General features: G+C 35.8%; 1 protein-coding gene across 10 annotated transcripts in view; it reads left to right on the forward strand.

The window, feature by feature from the left end:
• Positions 1–16,611, forward strand: part of LOC111144629 (pericentriolar material 1) — an 80,456-nt gene that overhangs the window by 45,631 nt on the left and 18,214 nt on the right. For 7 of the 10 annotated variants that reach the window (XR_002640417.1, XM_022499019.1, XM_022499020.1 and 4 more), the window contains 4 exons: positions 7,216–7,380; positions 9,598–9,654; positions 12,215–12,387; positions 12,731–12,862. Coding sequence is in view for 9 of the 10 variants with exons in the window: in XM_022499019.1 (XP_022354727.1) it covers positions 7,216–7,380; positions 9,598–9,654; positions 12,215–12,387; positions 12,731–12,862 (527 nt within the window). In the remaining variant the exon portion in view is untranslated. The remainder of the gene's footprint in view (positions 1–7,215; positions 7,381–9,597; positions 9,655–12,214; positions 12,388–12,730; positions 12,863–16,611) is intronic. The other 3 variants (XM_022499021.1, XM_022499026.1, XM_022499027.1) reach the window with 2 other exon arrangements.

A 16,611-nucleotide genomic window follows, 5' to 3' on the forward strand; every position in this document is an offset into this window, starting at 1 on the left:
TTGAATATTGATCGGTGTAAATGTTGATAACTATTCTGGCATGTTGACATACTTCATTTCATTGTGGCTAAATGGATAAGCACTGTTCTAGGGCTAGTTGAATAAAGTTATTTTTAGTTACCTTCATAAGTTTTTATATAAAATTTATCAAATAGGGTTTAATGTTGTAGATATTCTTATATTTCCTGTGTGTGTGGTTACTATAAGCTTAGAAGATGTTTTGTAAATCTTGTAGGTTACTAAAGGTTGCCAAAGGGCCGAATTTTTACTGTTGTTCATTCTTTTTACATTCTATTTTACATTCTTTTTACATCTTATCCTACATCCAACATTTTGTTATGATTTCTGGTGAAACCACTTTTAAAACAAGTTTGCTCTTAGTCCTTAAGGAAGTTAAATTAATAAGGTGAAACATTAACCCTTGTTTTATTGAATCTTGTCATTGGATAGCCTATCAAAGTTCTTTTGATAGTATTAACTGCATGTCATTTAAAAAAAATAGGTTTTTCGAATTTTGAAGGATTTATTCAAGTCTAGTGCTAGGTAGAAATAGTTTTATTAACTAGAATCTGGAATATTAGAGTTAAAGGATCCTCCTTTAAGTTTGCTAGGGATGCTTTGCAGCTTTTTGAGAGGTTGTTCTGGGTTCAAGGAGATTGTACTTAGTGCTTAAGGACAAAGTATTTAAGACTTATAATCAGAAAAGTTTGAAAAGTCACCACATACAGCTCACTCTCTCGGAAGCTCCCAATATATGCAAGGATATGAGGTCCTAGGAAACCCTATGGTAAAAAATACACTTGTAAACATTTGCAGCCTTCATATTAGCCATTTTTGGTTAGTGAGACATTTGAAAAATCTGATGAAAACTGGATGTAAGAAAGACTACCTGCTCTTTTATTTCATTTCAGTTCTTATAACCTTCATGTCCTTGGCTCCTACCGCTACTCCCATCTGAATTCAGAGTCTGATTCGATGGTGAAACAAGCAGATTTGAGCAGGGATGATAGTTTTCTCAGCACACATGTTATTATCTTTGAAAATATTTTATCATTATAGGTTTGGGAGGAGCTGATTTTATGTAGCAGATTAGTGATACAAATGAATGAAAATCCAACTACTCTGCTTTCTCCAAGATTGCTCTTGGTGCCACCAGAGAACGCTTAAGTAGACAATGAACCATGGCCATGTTTAGAGAGTGGCCCCTTGGGTAACTCATTGAACTTCCTATCTCTGTTACCTTACCCCAACAGAAATGCTTTTTTTTGGCCATATGAATAAATGAAGAAACACTAATAACTTATTTTATAGCATTTTCTCATTCAGCCAGTTGAATGTGCTAGGACAACGATTCTTAAATTTTAATTTTTCTCCATGAGAATCTTGTTTAAAGGCAGACTGATTCTGTCTGGGTAGGGACCCAAAGGTCTATATTTCTAACAAGTTTCCATGTCTTGTTGATCTTGGTTTGTGAATTTCACTCTAAATAGCAGGGTCTTAGGGAACCCTTAAGCCAGCAAATGGCCATATCTACCTAAACCTAGAAATAATATTTATTTTATATATATATATATATTTTTATTTATTTATTTATTTATTTATTTATTTATTTATTTTTGAAACCCCTTTATTTTGAGGAATTACGGTTCTGTATATATAATTCAGCTTTTTTGCTTCAAGGCAAAGACTGTTGTTCTGATCTATGTGCTCTCTTCCATTACAAGTATAAAAATAACTGCCAGAAACATAATATACACATTTGTTCGACAGGCATTCAAGATGATCTGTCAGTGAAAGCCCTACTTTAAGACACACACAAAAATCAAAGACTTGATAGCAGAATCTAACTAATATATGCAGAGTCAAGCTAATATGTAGCAAAAATCAAATCAGTCAGCTAAACCCTTGCTATCCAAAGTGGGAACTATGGACAAGTAGCATCAGTATCTGTCTGGGAGCTTATTAAAAATGCACTCTTGGGTCCCACCTTATACTAACTGAATTAATACACATTGCTTTTCAGTGTACATTTTAGCAAGATTCTAGATGTTTTCAATATGAAAATGTGCCCATTAAAGTCTGAGGGGCACTGATCTAGACCACTGCTATTTTATGGGAGAAGAATAGCCATGATTTCTTAGAAAATAGGATATTTACTAGTCTTTAATATAGGTGGATGTAGAGAATATTGGAAGGCATTCTAAACTGTAGTAACAATGAAAAAGTTTAGTGGCGGGAAAAGAAGATGAGAGCAGTTGGGGAAGGCAATAGGATATGAGAAATAGACCAGTGTGGTGGGACTTGAGTTGCTCTCTTGAGAGAGGCAGCACAGCCAGTTATGCTGTACCAGATCTACTAGATTGAACTGTTTATGTATGTTTTTGCACTTGGGGACAGTTTTCAGAGGTAGCATGCTAAATCTTCATTGAACTTTGTTTCTACTAATGGTAATGTATATTAATCTTTAGAAGGTCTTTATATGTAAAGTTACATATCACTGCATGTGAAGTAAGGTTTTACAAATTACGTGATAGTGATAATCATCTTTTAAACTTAAATTCCAATTCAGACTTTCTGAGTTGAGCATGTTTTCTTGCCTTTCTGTGTGCTTCAGGTATCAGACCTGTAATTTGGCTACACACTACCAGGTCCCATTTCCTTTTTTGATGCTATCAGAGAGCAGTGGGATCATATAATCTAGATCTTCTTCATTCTTTTCTTTGAAAATTGGATAGAACTGTTAATATACTGTAACCGTCCCTGAGTCTTTTCTTTTCTCTTCCCTTTCCTTTGTTTATGAATGAAGATTGAGATGAAATGGATGCCAGTTGTTAGGAAGGGCAAGGCCTGACAGATGTGGCCAGGAAAGAAACAATCCTTTTTAGATTCAGAGAGCTGATTATTTACATAGGCAGAGAAAGTGAGGGTAGCTGGAAGTCCCCACTCCCTGTGTTCTTTGTCCTGCGGGCCACAAGGGGAAGACTGAAACCGAAGAGGCCAGGTGACCATTACAGCCTGAGTGGTGGAACCCCTGTTGTTGAGGAGCCAGTGTTGTGCTGCAGCTACTACTCACCACTCTTTAGTCTGGAGGTGTGTCCTCAGAGTGTGAGAAAGAAAGGTCTCCCCTTTCCTCAGAAATGAGGAGGAGATGAGAACCTCTTCATGACAGATTTACAGATGGCCAAGTAGCAGTTCCTCACAAGCCTCCTGTGTTCTTGTGTTCTGTGCTCCAGGAGGATCATCAGGCCTTCTGTCAAGACTTAGGCTCAGCTGCAGTTCAGTCTTTACCTTTGTGGCCTGTGTGGATATGTGTAAGATCTCTAGGGTGCCACCAGAGGACATGGCTGAGCTGTGTCCCTAAAGTGGAGACACAACTAGAAGTACTCTTTTTTCTGACTGTCTTGCCACTGGTGCTGAGAAAAACAGATTGTGTGCAAGGTACAGAGTGACGAATGGGATAGGAGGTCACACCTTTCCGCTAATGACCGTTATGTGGTGGTGGTGGTGGTAGACTAGCTGGCCTAGCCAGTGTAACTCTGAGGTATCATTAACCTTCATTAATTCCTAGTTATCGATTACTTTTGGCAGTTGTGTACCCTTATTGCTGAACCTGTTTATGGTAAGGTCAAAAGTAACCCAAGAGGGCTCCTTTTCCAGTAAGTTTCATGCAGAATGGATCAGAGCAGCTAGACTTTAGTCTGAGAGACCAAAAAGGAAATCAGGAACCCAAATATGAGATGATAAAGTCCTAACTTGAATGACGTCCTTAAAAATAAAAAGGGAAGGTTAACTCCAGATTGGATATGACAGAGAGTAAACTGACAGTATATTGGGAACTTACTTGTTATTTGCAGAGCAGCTATTGTGGTCTGGAGACTGTAATAGTAAGGCTTTAGATTCTGTTGGCTCATTCAGTGAATGTCAGGGGCAAAGGTCAGAGCTCTACCGTTCCCGGAGAAAACTTGGTTGGCGGGCCAACATCCAGGCCCCTCCTATTCTTGACACCTCCCTTCCTTCCAAGAATAGCAGGCTTTTGTCACTTCAAGGTACTAATGGGAAAGTATAAGTAGGTGGCATTCCCCCTACCTTGCATCTATGAGAGCATTTGCCTTTGCAGCCGAGGAGACTGAATAGAGAAGCTTCTTCTTACTCTCTCGATGTCTGACAACTTGCTAGCAAAAACACTGCTTTACCATAGGAGTAAGACTTCCAAGAGTACTGTCAGCATGCCAGGGCAGCTATCCGGCAGTTGGGTCCAGCCTTAAGGGCAGATATCAGTCCTGACTAGCCCAGTGAATGTAAAAATGCATGTAAAAGGGACCAGTAGCCAGAGAGAAGACAGAAGCAGAACACTAGAACAGGTAAAAGCAGTTATTGAAGGATATACACACTTGAACAAAATCATAAAAAACACTTAGGCAGATTGAGTTGTAACAAATTCTGTAGAACTAGAAAAAATGATTTTCACATTTAATGTTTAGACTGTTCAAAAAAGTGGATGGTATTAAGTCCCAAATTACTGGCCTAGCAAATTGAGGGGAAGAATTAACACCATTTGTACAGAGCAGAAAATACTAAGATAAGATCAAGAGGAAAATGATTAGAGGCTCGATGACAAATCTTGGAGATATGATATATAGGGAATACTAAAGGAGGAGAAAAAACAGGTGGAAAGGCACTAATTAAATAAGTAATAATAAAGGGGAATCTTTAATGAAGAAAGACTGTAGACTGCAGATCAAAACACCAAACTGTTGTCCAGCCAGGAGGCAAGGGGTAAAAGATACACATACCTCTATGTATATTCTGACAAAATTGCTTAATTCCAAGGAAAAAGTAAAAATCTAGTAAGCTTCCAGACTGCAAGAACAAATTTCATACAATGAGAAAGAACCAAACTGACATTAGACAACGGAAGAAATAGAAGAAAGTGAAATAATGTCCCAAAAAAGTACTGCAACTCAAGAATCCTATATTCAAACTAGAGCCTTCACTTGTCACAGTGAAAAGATCTTGGTGCATCTTACCTGAGGAAAACAACAGAAACAACATATGAATCAAGATTAGACACCTTTATAGGGAAAGGTGAAAAGGGGAGATAACAGTTCAGTAAAGAAAACAGTAGATCAGGGAGACAAACCATGAGAGACTCTTCATCTCACAAAACAAACTGAGGGTTGCCGGGGGAGGGAGGTAAGGATAGGGTGGTGGGGTTATGGACATTGGGGAAGTTACGTGCTATGAAGTGTGCAAACCTGTCGATTCACAGACCTGTACCCCTGGGGCTAATAATTAACATTATATGTTAATAAAAAGTAAAAAATTATACTTAAAAAAAAAAAAAAGAATTAACTTTCGTGGTGTGCCTGGGTGGCTCAGTCGTTAAGCATCAGGCTTCAGCTCAGGTCACCATCCCAGGGTTTTGGGATCAAGCCCCACATCGGGCTCCTTGCTCAGCGGGAGGCCTGCTTCTCCCTCTCCTACTCCCCCTGTTTGTGCTCCTTCTCTCACTGTCTATCAAATAAATAAATAACTAAAAAAAAAACAAGTAAACAGTAGATCAATCTCAGTTACTAATATAAATTCAAAAGTAAAATATTAGCCAATTTAATGTCCCAGTATATCAAAAAGAGTATCAGACTGTTGTCAATAGGGTTTATTACAGAAATGTAACCGTGGTTCATTATCAGGAAATCTGTCAACATAATTTTCATGTCAAGAAATTGAAGGACAGAAGGCATATAATCATAGCAGTAGATGAGATAAAATTTGAAGTCAGTTCTAACAAAAATCACAAGTAAAATGCATCTAAGTAGACAGTTACTTAATAATTAAAATAATGAAAGCTGTTAGCTAATGCCAGTCACAAATGACATTGTAAATGAAAATACTCCAAATATAATCTACATCAAAATTAGAAATTAATCAGGGATTCCCTCTCTACCACCATTGTTATCTAACATTGTTTGGAAAATATTATGACAAGAAATTAAATAATTGGCATAAATATTGAAAAAGGAGGAAAATAAATTTTTACTTTTCTGAGAGAGCCCAAGAAACACTGGAAAATAGCTACTAAAGTTAACAAAGTAAATTAGTAAAGCAGCTGGTTATGAAATAAGTATGCAAATATTTTTCTCTATCCTAGTAACACTCAGTAGAATGGAAGTGGGGGGAAATAGTCTTCCCATAGTAGTATCCGAAGCTATTGGGGGGGAAATTCTTAGGAGTAAATTTAACAAGGAAAGTACTAGATCTATAAAAAATTATAAACATTTTTGAAGAATACAAAGCAAGATTGAACAAGTATGAAAAACAAAAACTGTGTTCTTAAAAATTGTGTAAAATTATTAAATACCAGTTCTCCTTGAGTTAATAAGTGCTTTTAATGTGATTCTGTTTTGAATCCCTGTGGACTGTTTTTGAAATTGGAAAAAAAATCTCAAAGCTTACAGGGAAGGACAAATGTCTAAGAATAGCCAAGAAAAGAAACTACCTACATAGGACTTGCCTTACCAGGTGTTTAAGCGTTCTGTAAAACTTCTTTCGCTAAAAGAATGAAGATGGCATTGGAATAGATAAATTAAACAGCTAGAATGCCCAGAAATAAACCTCAATAAATACGGAGACTGAATATATTGACCAAGGCTGCGTTTTATTTCATTGGGAATAGGGTAGGTATAACCAAGTATCCATGTGAAACAAAATAAAGTTGAATTCTAAACTTGTGCCATATAGCAAGGAAAATTTAGACATATATATATATATATATATATAACACCTATGAGTGGGTAAGACCTTTTAAATCAAGTCATATTGCATACAGGTTATAAGAAGGCAGACATACCTGATTAATGCCCATTACTCTTCTGTTACGGACGTTTTATGTAGATTGGATGTGATTCTTTCTTGTATTTCCTAATACTGAAAAATGGTTAACTTGGAGACTAGTAGAGAATTTGGATCATATAAGGTCTACAGTATAGTTTGAGTTGGGATGTACTCATGAAGGTGGTTTCAAAGGATGATGAATTGTTAGAATATTTTAACTGTTACCCCATCCTTCCAAAGGTTGTCATAAGACATTGTATTTACTGTTTTCTATTTATACAGCATTCTAAATTGAGTACCTGTGCTATTTCACTATGGGAATCAATTTCCCTTTCAGTTTGAGTTAGTTGCAACTGATAACAGTTGTCACTTTTTTTACTCAAGGGTATGAAAGTGCCAGTATGTCTAGCACATGTGAACCTTGCAAAAGTAGGAACAGACATTCAGCCCAGACTGAAGAGCCTGTTCAAGCAAAAGTATTCAGCAGAAAGAATCATGAGCAGCTGGAAAAAATAATAAAATGTAGTAGATCTACAGAAATATCTTCAGGTATGTTCTTTTTTGGTTTGCTTTAATCTAAGGACTTCATCTTAGATTTGAAAAGCAATTGGTGTGTCACACTTTTCTGTCATGTGCAAGGTTATATGTACTAGAAGATTACAGTATACATTCCTTGATATCAAGAAATGTAAACTAGAAATATTTTTTAGTATTCTGATAGTAGCTTTTGACACTTCATGATGAAATTTTAAGGAAAAAAGTATAGTTGACATTAATTTGGAGCTGATTTGAAATTTTAAAAATCTTCTCTGAATAAGAATTTGATATAAAATCATTCCCTGTTTAAAAATCTTTGGCTTTACCATGCTTGCAGGTTAGAATCCAAGTGCTTTTAATGCAGCATCTGGCCAGCAGAGTTTGGCTCCTTTTTGCATCTCTAGACTCTTTCTCCCCACCCTCTCTGCCTTGAAGTTGCCTCTTTGGTGGCACTGTACTAAAGTTTTCCTCTAGCTGTCTTGCTGTTTCTCACCTCAGCAGGTGTCTTTTCTGTCTTTTGCTCTTTGTAAACCTTTTTCTCTATTGGAGTCTTAAATAAACTATTAATTCTGCAACTCTGAATTTGCATCAAATCGAAGCTCAGAGAATTTTCCCTTTCTCCTTTTTCGTTTCTTTTGTAGCCAGTGTGAATCTCTTCTGTTGCCCATATCACAGTTATATAGTATTTACTCAAGTGTCTTCATCACCTTTTTTGAATTCCTTTGCAGCAGGTGATGCCTTGAATGTTGCCATGGTACTGGACACATGGTAGGCACTTACTAGGTGTTAATCCAGTGAATGAACAGAGTTACATTTTGCTGCTGTTTTAAGTACTGGTACTTTCCTGATTTATAAAGAACAAGTACATCTCAAAAAAACATGGAGAGGGAGGCAGTAAATAGAAACCCTCAGTTGTCAGGTGTCAGTAAGATCCTTGGTGAAAAGTGAGAGTAGCAGCTACCATTCGCATTATGCTTTACTATTTACAAATTAAATTATTCGTCTCATTTGAGAATTGGTTTTACTTCCATTTTGCAGATGAGGAAACATGGTCAGAGAATATCCCTGTTTTTTTCCCAGCATCATAAAGAGCTAGTGACATAAACTGGTACAGTTTTTCTGGAAAGCCTCAAACCTCATGGCCTTATCCCAGTAATTGTACTTATCTATGCTAAGGAAACAAAAATGGAAAAAAATACTGGGATTTAGTGTTGTCTGAACTATGATTCCAACTATGTTTAAACAAAAAATCAGAATGAATAAAGACTAGAAGAAAATGCATCAAAATGTTAATAGTGATTTTATCATCTTTAGACTTCTGTATTTTCTGAAGCTTTCATAACGAATATTTATTGCTTTTGTAATCAGAAACAGCACATTTGTTTGTATTTTGAACTGACTTCCTCAAGGTCATATTGCCAAGAAATGGCAGGGTGGAAGTTTTAATTCTGGCTTTTTTGTAAGTCTAGATCATTTTGGCAAAACTATCAATTTTCCTGATGCGACCCTAGCGTTTTACCAAAATTTTACAATTTTATCTCCTTTTACTGTCTTTATCAAATAGTGAGATCTTCAAGGAGTAAATAGTTGGTGGAGGTTGGGGAAGGGGGCACTAAGTTGAAAGGCTTATTAATTGGATTATTGAGTTACCTAAATAATGGATAGTCGGTTATAGGACTGAAGACCTTATTACTGTTACTTAGAAAAAATACAATGATTGAATTTTGGTGCGCTAAAAAATGCCTAAATTGTGTAAATATACCCTTTATGTGTTTACATATTCGCTTCCTAAAAAGACTTAGTTTTAATCATTACTCTAAAATTGTTTATAGCATGGACTAGTAGTTTTTGTTACATGACTACCAGAGAGTAGCATATATGACTGCTAGTATTGAATTGTACGGTGCTCTCCTCCCTCAGGAGTGTGGGAGGTTCACCTTGATGTGTTTGCTTCTAAGAGTGAATGGCAGAAGTTTATTAGGACAGTCATCAGTCACATTAAGTTTGTATATGTTTATAGCAAATCTTTTGATATTTTCCCTAATAAGATTATTTTTTAAATAAATTGTAAACATAGCTTGTGATAACAGTTCAGTTCAGGCAAACAATTTTAAAGAAACGTGCCTTTTTTTTTTTTTTTTTTTTTAATTCACTTACTCATATTATGGACCCTGTCTTTGCTATTCATACACATTTTATGTTCATCCTTATGTCTGCCCTTTCCTACAGCACATGCTAGGAGAATACTACAGCAGTCTAACAGAAATGCATGCAATGAAGCGCCAGGTAACAATCTGCTTAGTTTTGGTGTCCACTTTTTGTTAATTTTTTTCCATTAGTCTTAAATATCCTTAGTTTTATAGCTCTTATTATTATTATTTTTTTTTTTTTAGATATAGCTTAGTGATATATGTCGTTTGGCTATAAAAGAGAATTCATATTCATAAAATACTCACTTGTAATTCTTTACTTGGGTGGAAAAATTAGCTGCTTTTCTTGTTTCATTTTCAGTTACTGTATGTAACATAACCAACACATTCATAAGGATAATAGAACTTCTTTTTATAATTGATTATTTTATTTGAAGTTACTTATTTTATAATTCTTAAATGCATAAAAGCATTAATATTTTTTGAAATAAAAAGTTACTTTTTCCTAGCTTTGATTTACAGTGTTAAGTATTGTAACTTCTGTTGTACTTGCTTATTTTTCATTACTAGTCAACATCTACAAAAAAAATAAGTCAATAAACCATTAAATAAAATCAGTGACATGCAAAGACTATGATAAATAAAAATGCATGGAAAATTACAAAGATTCCAAAATACTGTTTTTGTCTGTACACTGTGTATTTAAACACGGTTCTGTGCGTTTTAGAATTAGAGATATTCTTTAACACCTCCTGCGAGTGAAAAACAGAAGCTTGTTATGAATCTTTAGGAGAATGTAAAGAAAAAAATAAGGATCTAGCACAAAGTTTGAATTATATCTGTGACACTTCCTAAAGAAAAGAATTCTGAAAAATAGAGAGGATAAAAATAAGATGGATTCAGAGAAACCTGACTGAGATCAAGGATTTTTCTAGCCTACACTAATGGATTTTTGTTCAGGAGGAGAAACTGGCAAAAACTTTCCACCTGTTTATTGCTGGGCTGGGGGGAGGGTGGGCAGTAATAAGCGTGTGTTCAGCATCATTCATTATTCAGGGATAATTTAATCTTTAATGATACATAATTTGGAATGATAACTTAATCACATATAGAGGAATGGCAGATGTCATTAAGTATGCTTTGTTCTTTGAAATAATAAACATTTTCTAATTTACCTTGTCAAACTATAGTATATAAACTGGAAGCTGTGTATTAAATCGTATATCTTCTCTGTGTTTTTCCTTTAAGTAGAGATTTCCTACAGAGATAGTTTCAGTTCCTGCTTATAATATCACATTTGAACATTTTAAAACTAGTAAGAGAACTTTAGCTTTTTATTTTATTTTATAGTCATAAATGAGGCAAGATAGGGAAATTGCATATTTGTTATTATATTCTACTTGTAGAAATTATGGCCTGAAGATGTTAAGATGTAAGATATAAGTAAGTAGGAAGTTTTTTCATTAGGCCTCATTTCTGTTACCCTCTCTTACAAAAAGTGAATTAAATCTTTATGATTTTTGTGTATTTATTTAAAAGCACAATATATTAACACTTCCAACATTTAAATTCTCTTTTTTAGAAACTTGTCACAGATATTTGTGGAACTTGAATATTTAACTACTCATGGTTCTATTATTACTCTAGAAAGGGTACAGAGTTTAATAGCTAGAAGAACTACTTGGAGAATTTAGTTATTTTTTTGAAGAATTTAGTTATTTTAGGGAGTGAGAGTGTGCACACACGTGTAAGAGCGGGTTGGGGGAATGGGTAGGGGATGAGGGAGAGAGAAAATTTCAAACAGATTCCACACTGAGTGTGGAGCCTTATGGTGGGGCTCAATCTCATGACCCCCAGATCATGACCTGAGCCTAAATCAGGAGTCGGATGCTTAACTGATTGAGCTACCCAGGTGCCCCCAAGATTTTTTTTTAAATATAGAACTCAAAATGGGACAGTTTCTGATTTTCACTCTTACGATAAAGGTATGACTGTATACCTCTAGGAGTGATAATTCTGTGTTATCAACAAATATATGTAGCGGAATCGTTGAGTGATGCCTAGATTCTGTGAAACTGAAAATGTGCATTGGGTCATGCCTGGTCCAGCTTCTGCTGAGTGTGGCAGTAAGACACTAGCAAAGTTGACCTTTATTGTGTTACATTCAAAAATTTTCCATCAATACAGCATGATAGCTGAGATTTGAAAATTAGTAGACCTAATTAGACCTTAAAATAGTAGCTTTTATTGTGAGCATTCAGTTTGTTCTAAACATTAAATGAATTTCCTTTTCTGTAACAAAGTTCTTTTAGCAAAATAAATAAATAAATAAAATTTGCAGTTTATTTCATTCAAGTTCTGAAAGATTTCTACTGATTATTCCTATGAAATGTGTAAAATTTTCCAGATAATTTTTTTTGAGAAATAAATATGGTCTGAGTAATGTGATGCTAGGTAATGTTATCCATGCATTTAAGTATTTCTCTAATATATTGTATATATCTTGGTATTTTTTGAGATTATTTTTATCTTGGTAATTTTTAAGATTCTTTTGCTACTTTGAAAGTTCTAAAATAGAATTAAGTCTGTTTTGATTTTTAAGTAATTTAAACCTGAGTAATGATACAAGCTAATAGAAATTGCCAGGAATGTATTTTATCATTGTTAACTTTAACCTGATCTTTTGTATCTTCCAGAAACTGGGAGTGATTTTTCCATGTTCGAAGCTTTGCGGGATACTATTTATTCTGAAGTGGCTACATTAATTTCTCAAAACGAATCTCGTCCACATTTTCTAATTGAACTCTTCCATGAACTTCAGCTACTTAATACAGACTACTTGAGACAAAGGGCTTTATATGCATTGCAGGTATCTGGTACCTAACATTCTTTTTCCCACCCTACCTGGTACCGATTTTCTTCATGAGTGTATCTGGTTGCTTTCTTAGACTGAAGTACATTCTGTTCCATATGTATTATCTGTTTTTCATGCGCTTTCTTGGCATTTTATTTACAACTTCTTGTACAGCTTCAGTAGCCTTTGGATAAAGTCTTTCTCTGAGCAATTTTTTAGTGTTTTATCGTTAATGTTATTTCTTCCTCATAATATACTAGGTGAGGAGCATTCATTTGCTCTTCTGTCTGCTTGTTGTTTAAATTGGTGATAAAAAATAAATGTTTTACTTAAGTAACGTTCTTATTTTCTTATTTAGGACATAGTATCCAGACATATTTCTGAGAACCATGAAAAAGAAGGAGAAAATGTAAAATCAGTGAATTCTGGTACTTGGATAGCATCAAACTCAGAACTTACCCCCAGTGAAAGCCTTGCTACCACTGATGATGTAAGCTGATAATGATTAATGAACATAGCTATTACTTCAGTATGTAGTAAACAGAAGTTAAGTAAGTAGTTATAAATTGTGAATTTACCTGATAGTTGGTTTTTAGCTTTCTTAAAAAGCTAAATGTAACACGTTATTTTGAGGTGAGGTATAAAACTCCATTAAAACATGTCCACAAACACTGGAAATTATGTATAAATGATAGATTATAAGGTGTAAAATAGCTTGTATTTATATTTCCAGTGTCCATCATAGGAATTGACTCACAACAGACATCTGGTAAAATTTATTGTGTTTATTCAAGACATTCAGTAAACCAGACTGCAGGCAGATCACAGAGCCCTAAAATAAATAAATACATGATAAATCAGGTCTTTGGGTTAGAAGAGAAGCCTGGACAAAAAGTTGTCCAGGGGAAAAAAAAATGTAATTTAATGTATTCAAGTTTAGGAAGAAAATTCTGAATAAAGTAAAGGAACGTGGGGAATGGGAAAGAGTAGTGAGGAAAATGGTGCATTTTCAGTACTCTGTGTTCTCCAGATACCCCCACGTAGCACATAAGCCAGTGAATGACTGGATGGCAAACTGCTAGGATAGTTAGGAGGTAATGTGCCTAGGTATTTGGAATTCACTACTTAAATGACCTGACTCAGAATCATTATAAAAGATATTCTGGGGTCCTCGGATAGTAAATACATCTCTTTTCTATGCCAACTCCAGTGGATTTTCTGTGCCAACTCCAGTGGAAACTCCGTGGATTTTCGTGGATAAGAGTGCCATAACTAATAAGCAGATATTTGCTTTGTGTAGAGAGTTGGAAGCAGTATTCCTGTGTTTCTGCCCATTGATGATATACTAGGATTTTAAGTTTTTTTGAAAAGATACTGTTTCCTCAAATGATTTGTGTGGTTTTTTTCCCCCCCACATACAGTAATTTCCTTAAAACTGTTGAGGACTTTTCCTGAATTCTTGCTCTTTAACTTATGCTCAGATTTAAAATAGTACTTCCCAAGTCACTTTTTCTGTTTAAAACCTTAGGCTTCAACTCCTCTACCACTCTGAACACAAGCTAAAAACGATATGGTTTTAATTCACTTTATAATGTCAAATATAAATTAATGTAAGTAATTGTTTCTTGGGACTGTTATTATAACTAATTGAAAACTGCATACTCCTTTTTGTGGTCAGTGACAAGAGTGGTCCAGCTATATAGATAAATAAGGGATATGCGGTTACATTAAAGTTTATTAGGCACTGAAATGACTTGCTGAGCGCATCAATGGTTTCTCTGCCTCCCATAACTCCATGCCTCCCTTTTAATCCAGATTTCATGTAGATGGTATTACTTCGTTAATTTAAAACATTTGAGCACATTGGCCTTTACCAGCAATAGCAAGCTGAAAATTGGAAATTGAGCTATATGAGATACAGTTAACCTGACAGGATTTTAAAGTTTTTTCCTTATAACTGCTGCAGACTTAAATAAAATTTAAAGTTACTGACCTGCTTAATAAGTAGGTGTCTTAGTTGGGTTTGGTACTGTAGACTGGGTGGCTTAAACAACAGCCATTTTTTTCCTCATTGTTCTGGAGGTGGGAGAGTCCACGATCATGGTGCCAGCAGATTTGGTACTTTGTTAAGGCCTTCTTCTTGGCTTGCACATGGCCATCTTTTTTGTGTGTCCTCACATGGCTCTGGTGTCTCTTTTTTTAAAAGGGCATGAATGTAACCATGGGGCTCCACCCTCAGTACCTCATCTAAAACCTTGATTACCTCCCAGAGGCCCCACCTCCTAATACATTGGGAGTTAAGGCTTCAACACATGAATTTGGGTTGGGGGGAGGGAACACAGAGATTCAATCCATAACCATGTAGACTTGACACAAATAACTCAGTATTATTTTTAAATAACTACATTAGTTCTCTAGTTTTTCATCTAAAACTTAAATTTGTCATTAATGTTAACATCCTCCCTTTATTGATGCTATTTAATCAGCAGCAGCACAACATCCAGTGTTCCTACCCACAGATCTAGACCAGTGTTGTCCAGTAGAACTTGCTACAGTGATGGAAATGTTTTCTATGTGCATTTTCTAATATGGTAGCCACTAGCCACATGGGGCTATCAAGCTCTTGAAATGTGGCTTAATGGGACTGAGGAACTAAATTTTAAGTTTTAATAAATAGCCACACGGAGGGGTGCCTGGGTGGCTCAGTGGGTTAAAGCCTCTGCCTTCGGCTCAGGTCATGATCCCAGGGTCCTGAGATTGAGCCCCGCACAGGGCTCTCTGCTTAGTAGGGAGCCTGCTTCCTCCCCGCCCCCCTGCCTCCCTCTGCCTACTTGTGATTTCTGTCTGTCAAATAAATAAATAAAATCTTTAAAAAAAAAATAACCACATGGCTAGTGGTTTCCATATTGGACAGATACAGATTCTGATTCTCCATGTTTTCTAGGCCAAGGGCCTTTTTTTTTTTTTTTTTTTTAATATTTTTATTTATTTGAGAGAGAGCAAGAGAGATCGGAGAGGGAGGGGGAGAAACAGACTCCTCACTGAGTAGGCAGCCTGATGCAGGGCACTATCCCAGGACCCTGGATCATGACCTGAGCTGAAGGCAGGCACTCAACCAGCTGAGCCACCCAGGTGCCCCAGGCCAAGGTCATTTGAACTCCATTTATGGAGCTTGCATTGGCACAATTGAGAGTATGTAAGAGCCTTCATGGCCAAGAGAGAGAGAAGTAAAAGTAGGCATCCAGGAATTGTAAGTCAAAGGGGGAATGAAAATTGAAATTTAGGAAGAGGAAGAAACACTTTGTATCTTCTATTCCATGTGCCATAAAATGGCAAAAGCACATCTACCTTCCAGTTTTAATTGAAGGAGCAACAAAATGGTTCCATTTCCAAAACATGTTCTGTAATGCCTGAATTTCCTTTAATCAGAGACATAGCTTTCATTTCATAGTTGAAGAGAAATATTTAAAAGATTTCTAGCTAGGAAAGAACGTAATTGTGAAATGAGTTTTAGAATGTGAGATTCCCCTTGGGGCGCCTGGGTGGCTCAGTGGGTTGGGGCCTCTGCCTTCAGCTCAGGTCATGATCTCAGAGTCCTGGGATCGAGCCCCACATCGGGCTCTCTGCTCTCTCTCTCTTTCCCCCTCTCTCTCTGCCTGCCTCTCTGCTTCCTTGTGATCTGTCAGATAAATAAATAAAATCTTAAAAAAAAAAAAAAGAATGTGAGAGTCCCATTAATCACACTATACAGAAAAATTATTTTGAAATTAAAGTCCTGAAAAGGCTAAAACTTACAAAATGTCTAAAAGAAAATCTCCATGATTTAACATAAGCAAAGATTTCTTAGGGTACACAAAGCTTTAACTATAAAAGAAAAAACTGATGAATTAAGACTTGATTTAAGAATAAAATCCTGCGAGGCGCCTGGGTGGCTCAGTGGGTTAAAGCCTCTGCCTTCGCCTCAGGTCATGATCTCAGGATCCTGGGATCGAGCCCCGAATTGGGATCTCTGCTCAGCAGGGAGCCTGCTTCCTTCTCTCTCTCTCTGCCTGCCTCTCTGCCTCCTTGTGATCTCTCTCTCTCTCTGTCAGATAAATAAATAAAATCTTTAAAAAAAAAAAAAAGAATAAAATCCTGCTTTTCAAAAGACACCATTAGGAGAACGTAATATTAGTACACATGTCTGATAATGACTATATAAATGACAAATTCATACTAACATAAAGAACTTTGACAATT

Source organism: Enhydra lutris, unplaced genomic scaffold, assembly GCF_002288905.1.
Source record: "Enhydra lutris kenyoni isolate GAN:26980312 unplaced genomic scaffold, ASM228890v2 scaffoldscaffold11, whole genome shotgun sequence".
Lineage (NCBI taxonomy): Eukaryota > Metazoa > Chordata > Mammalia > Carnivora > Mustelidae > Enhydra > Enhydra lutris.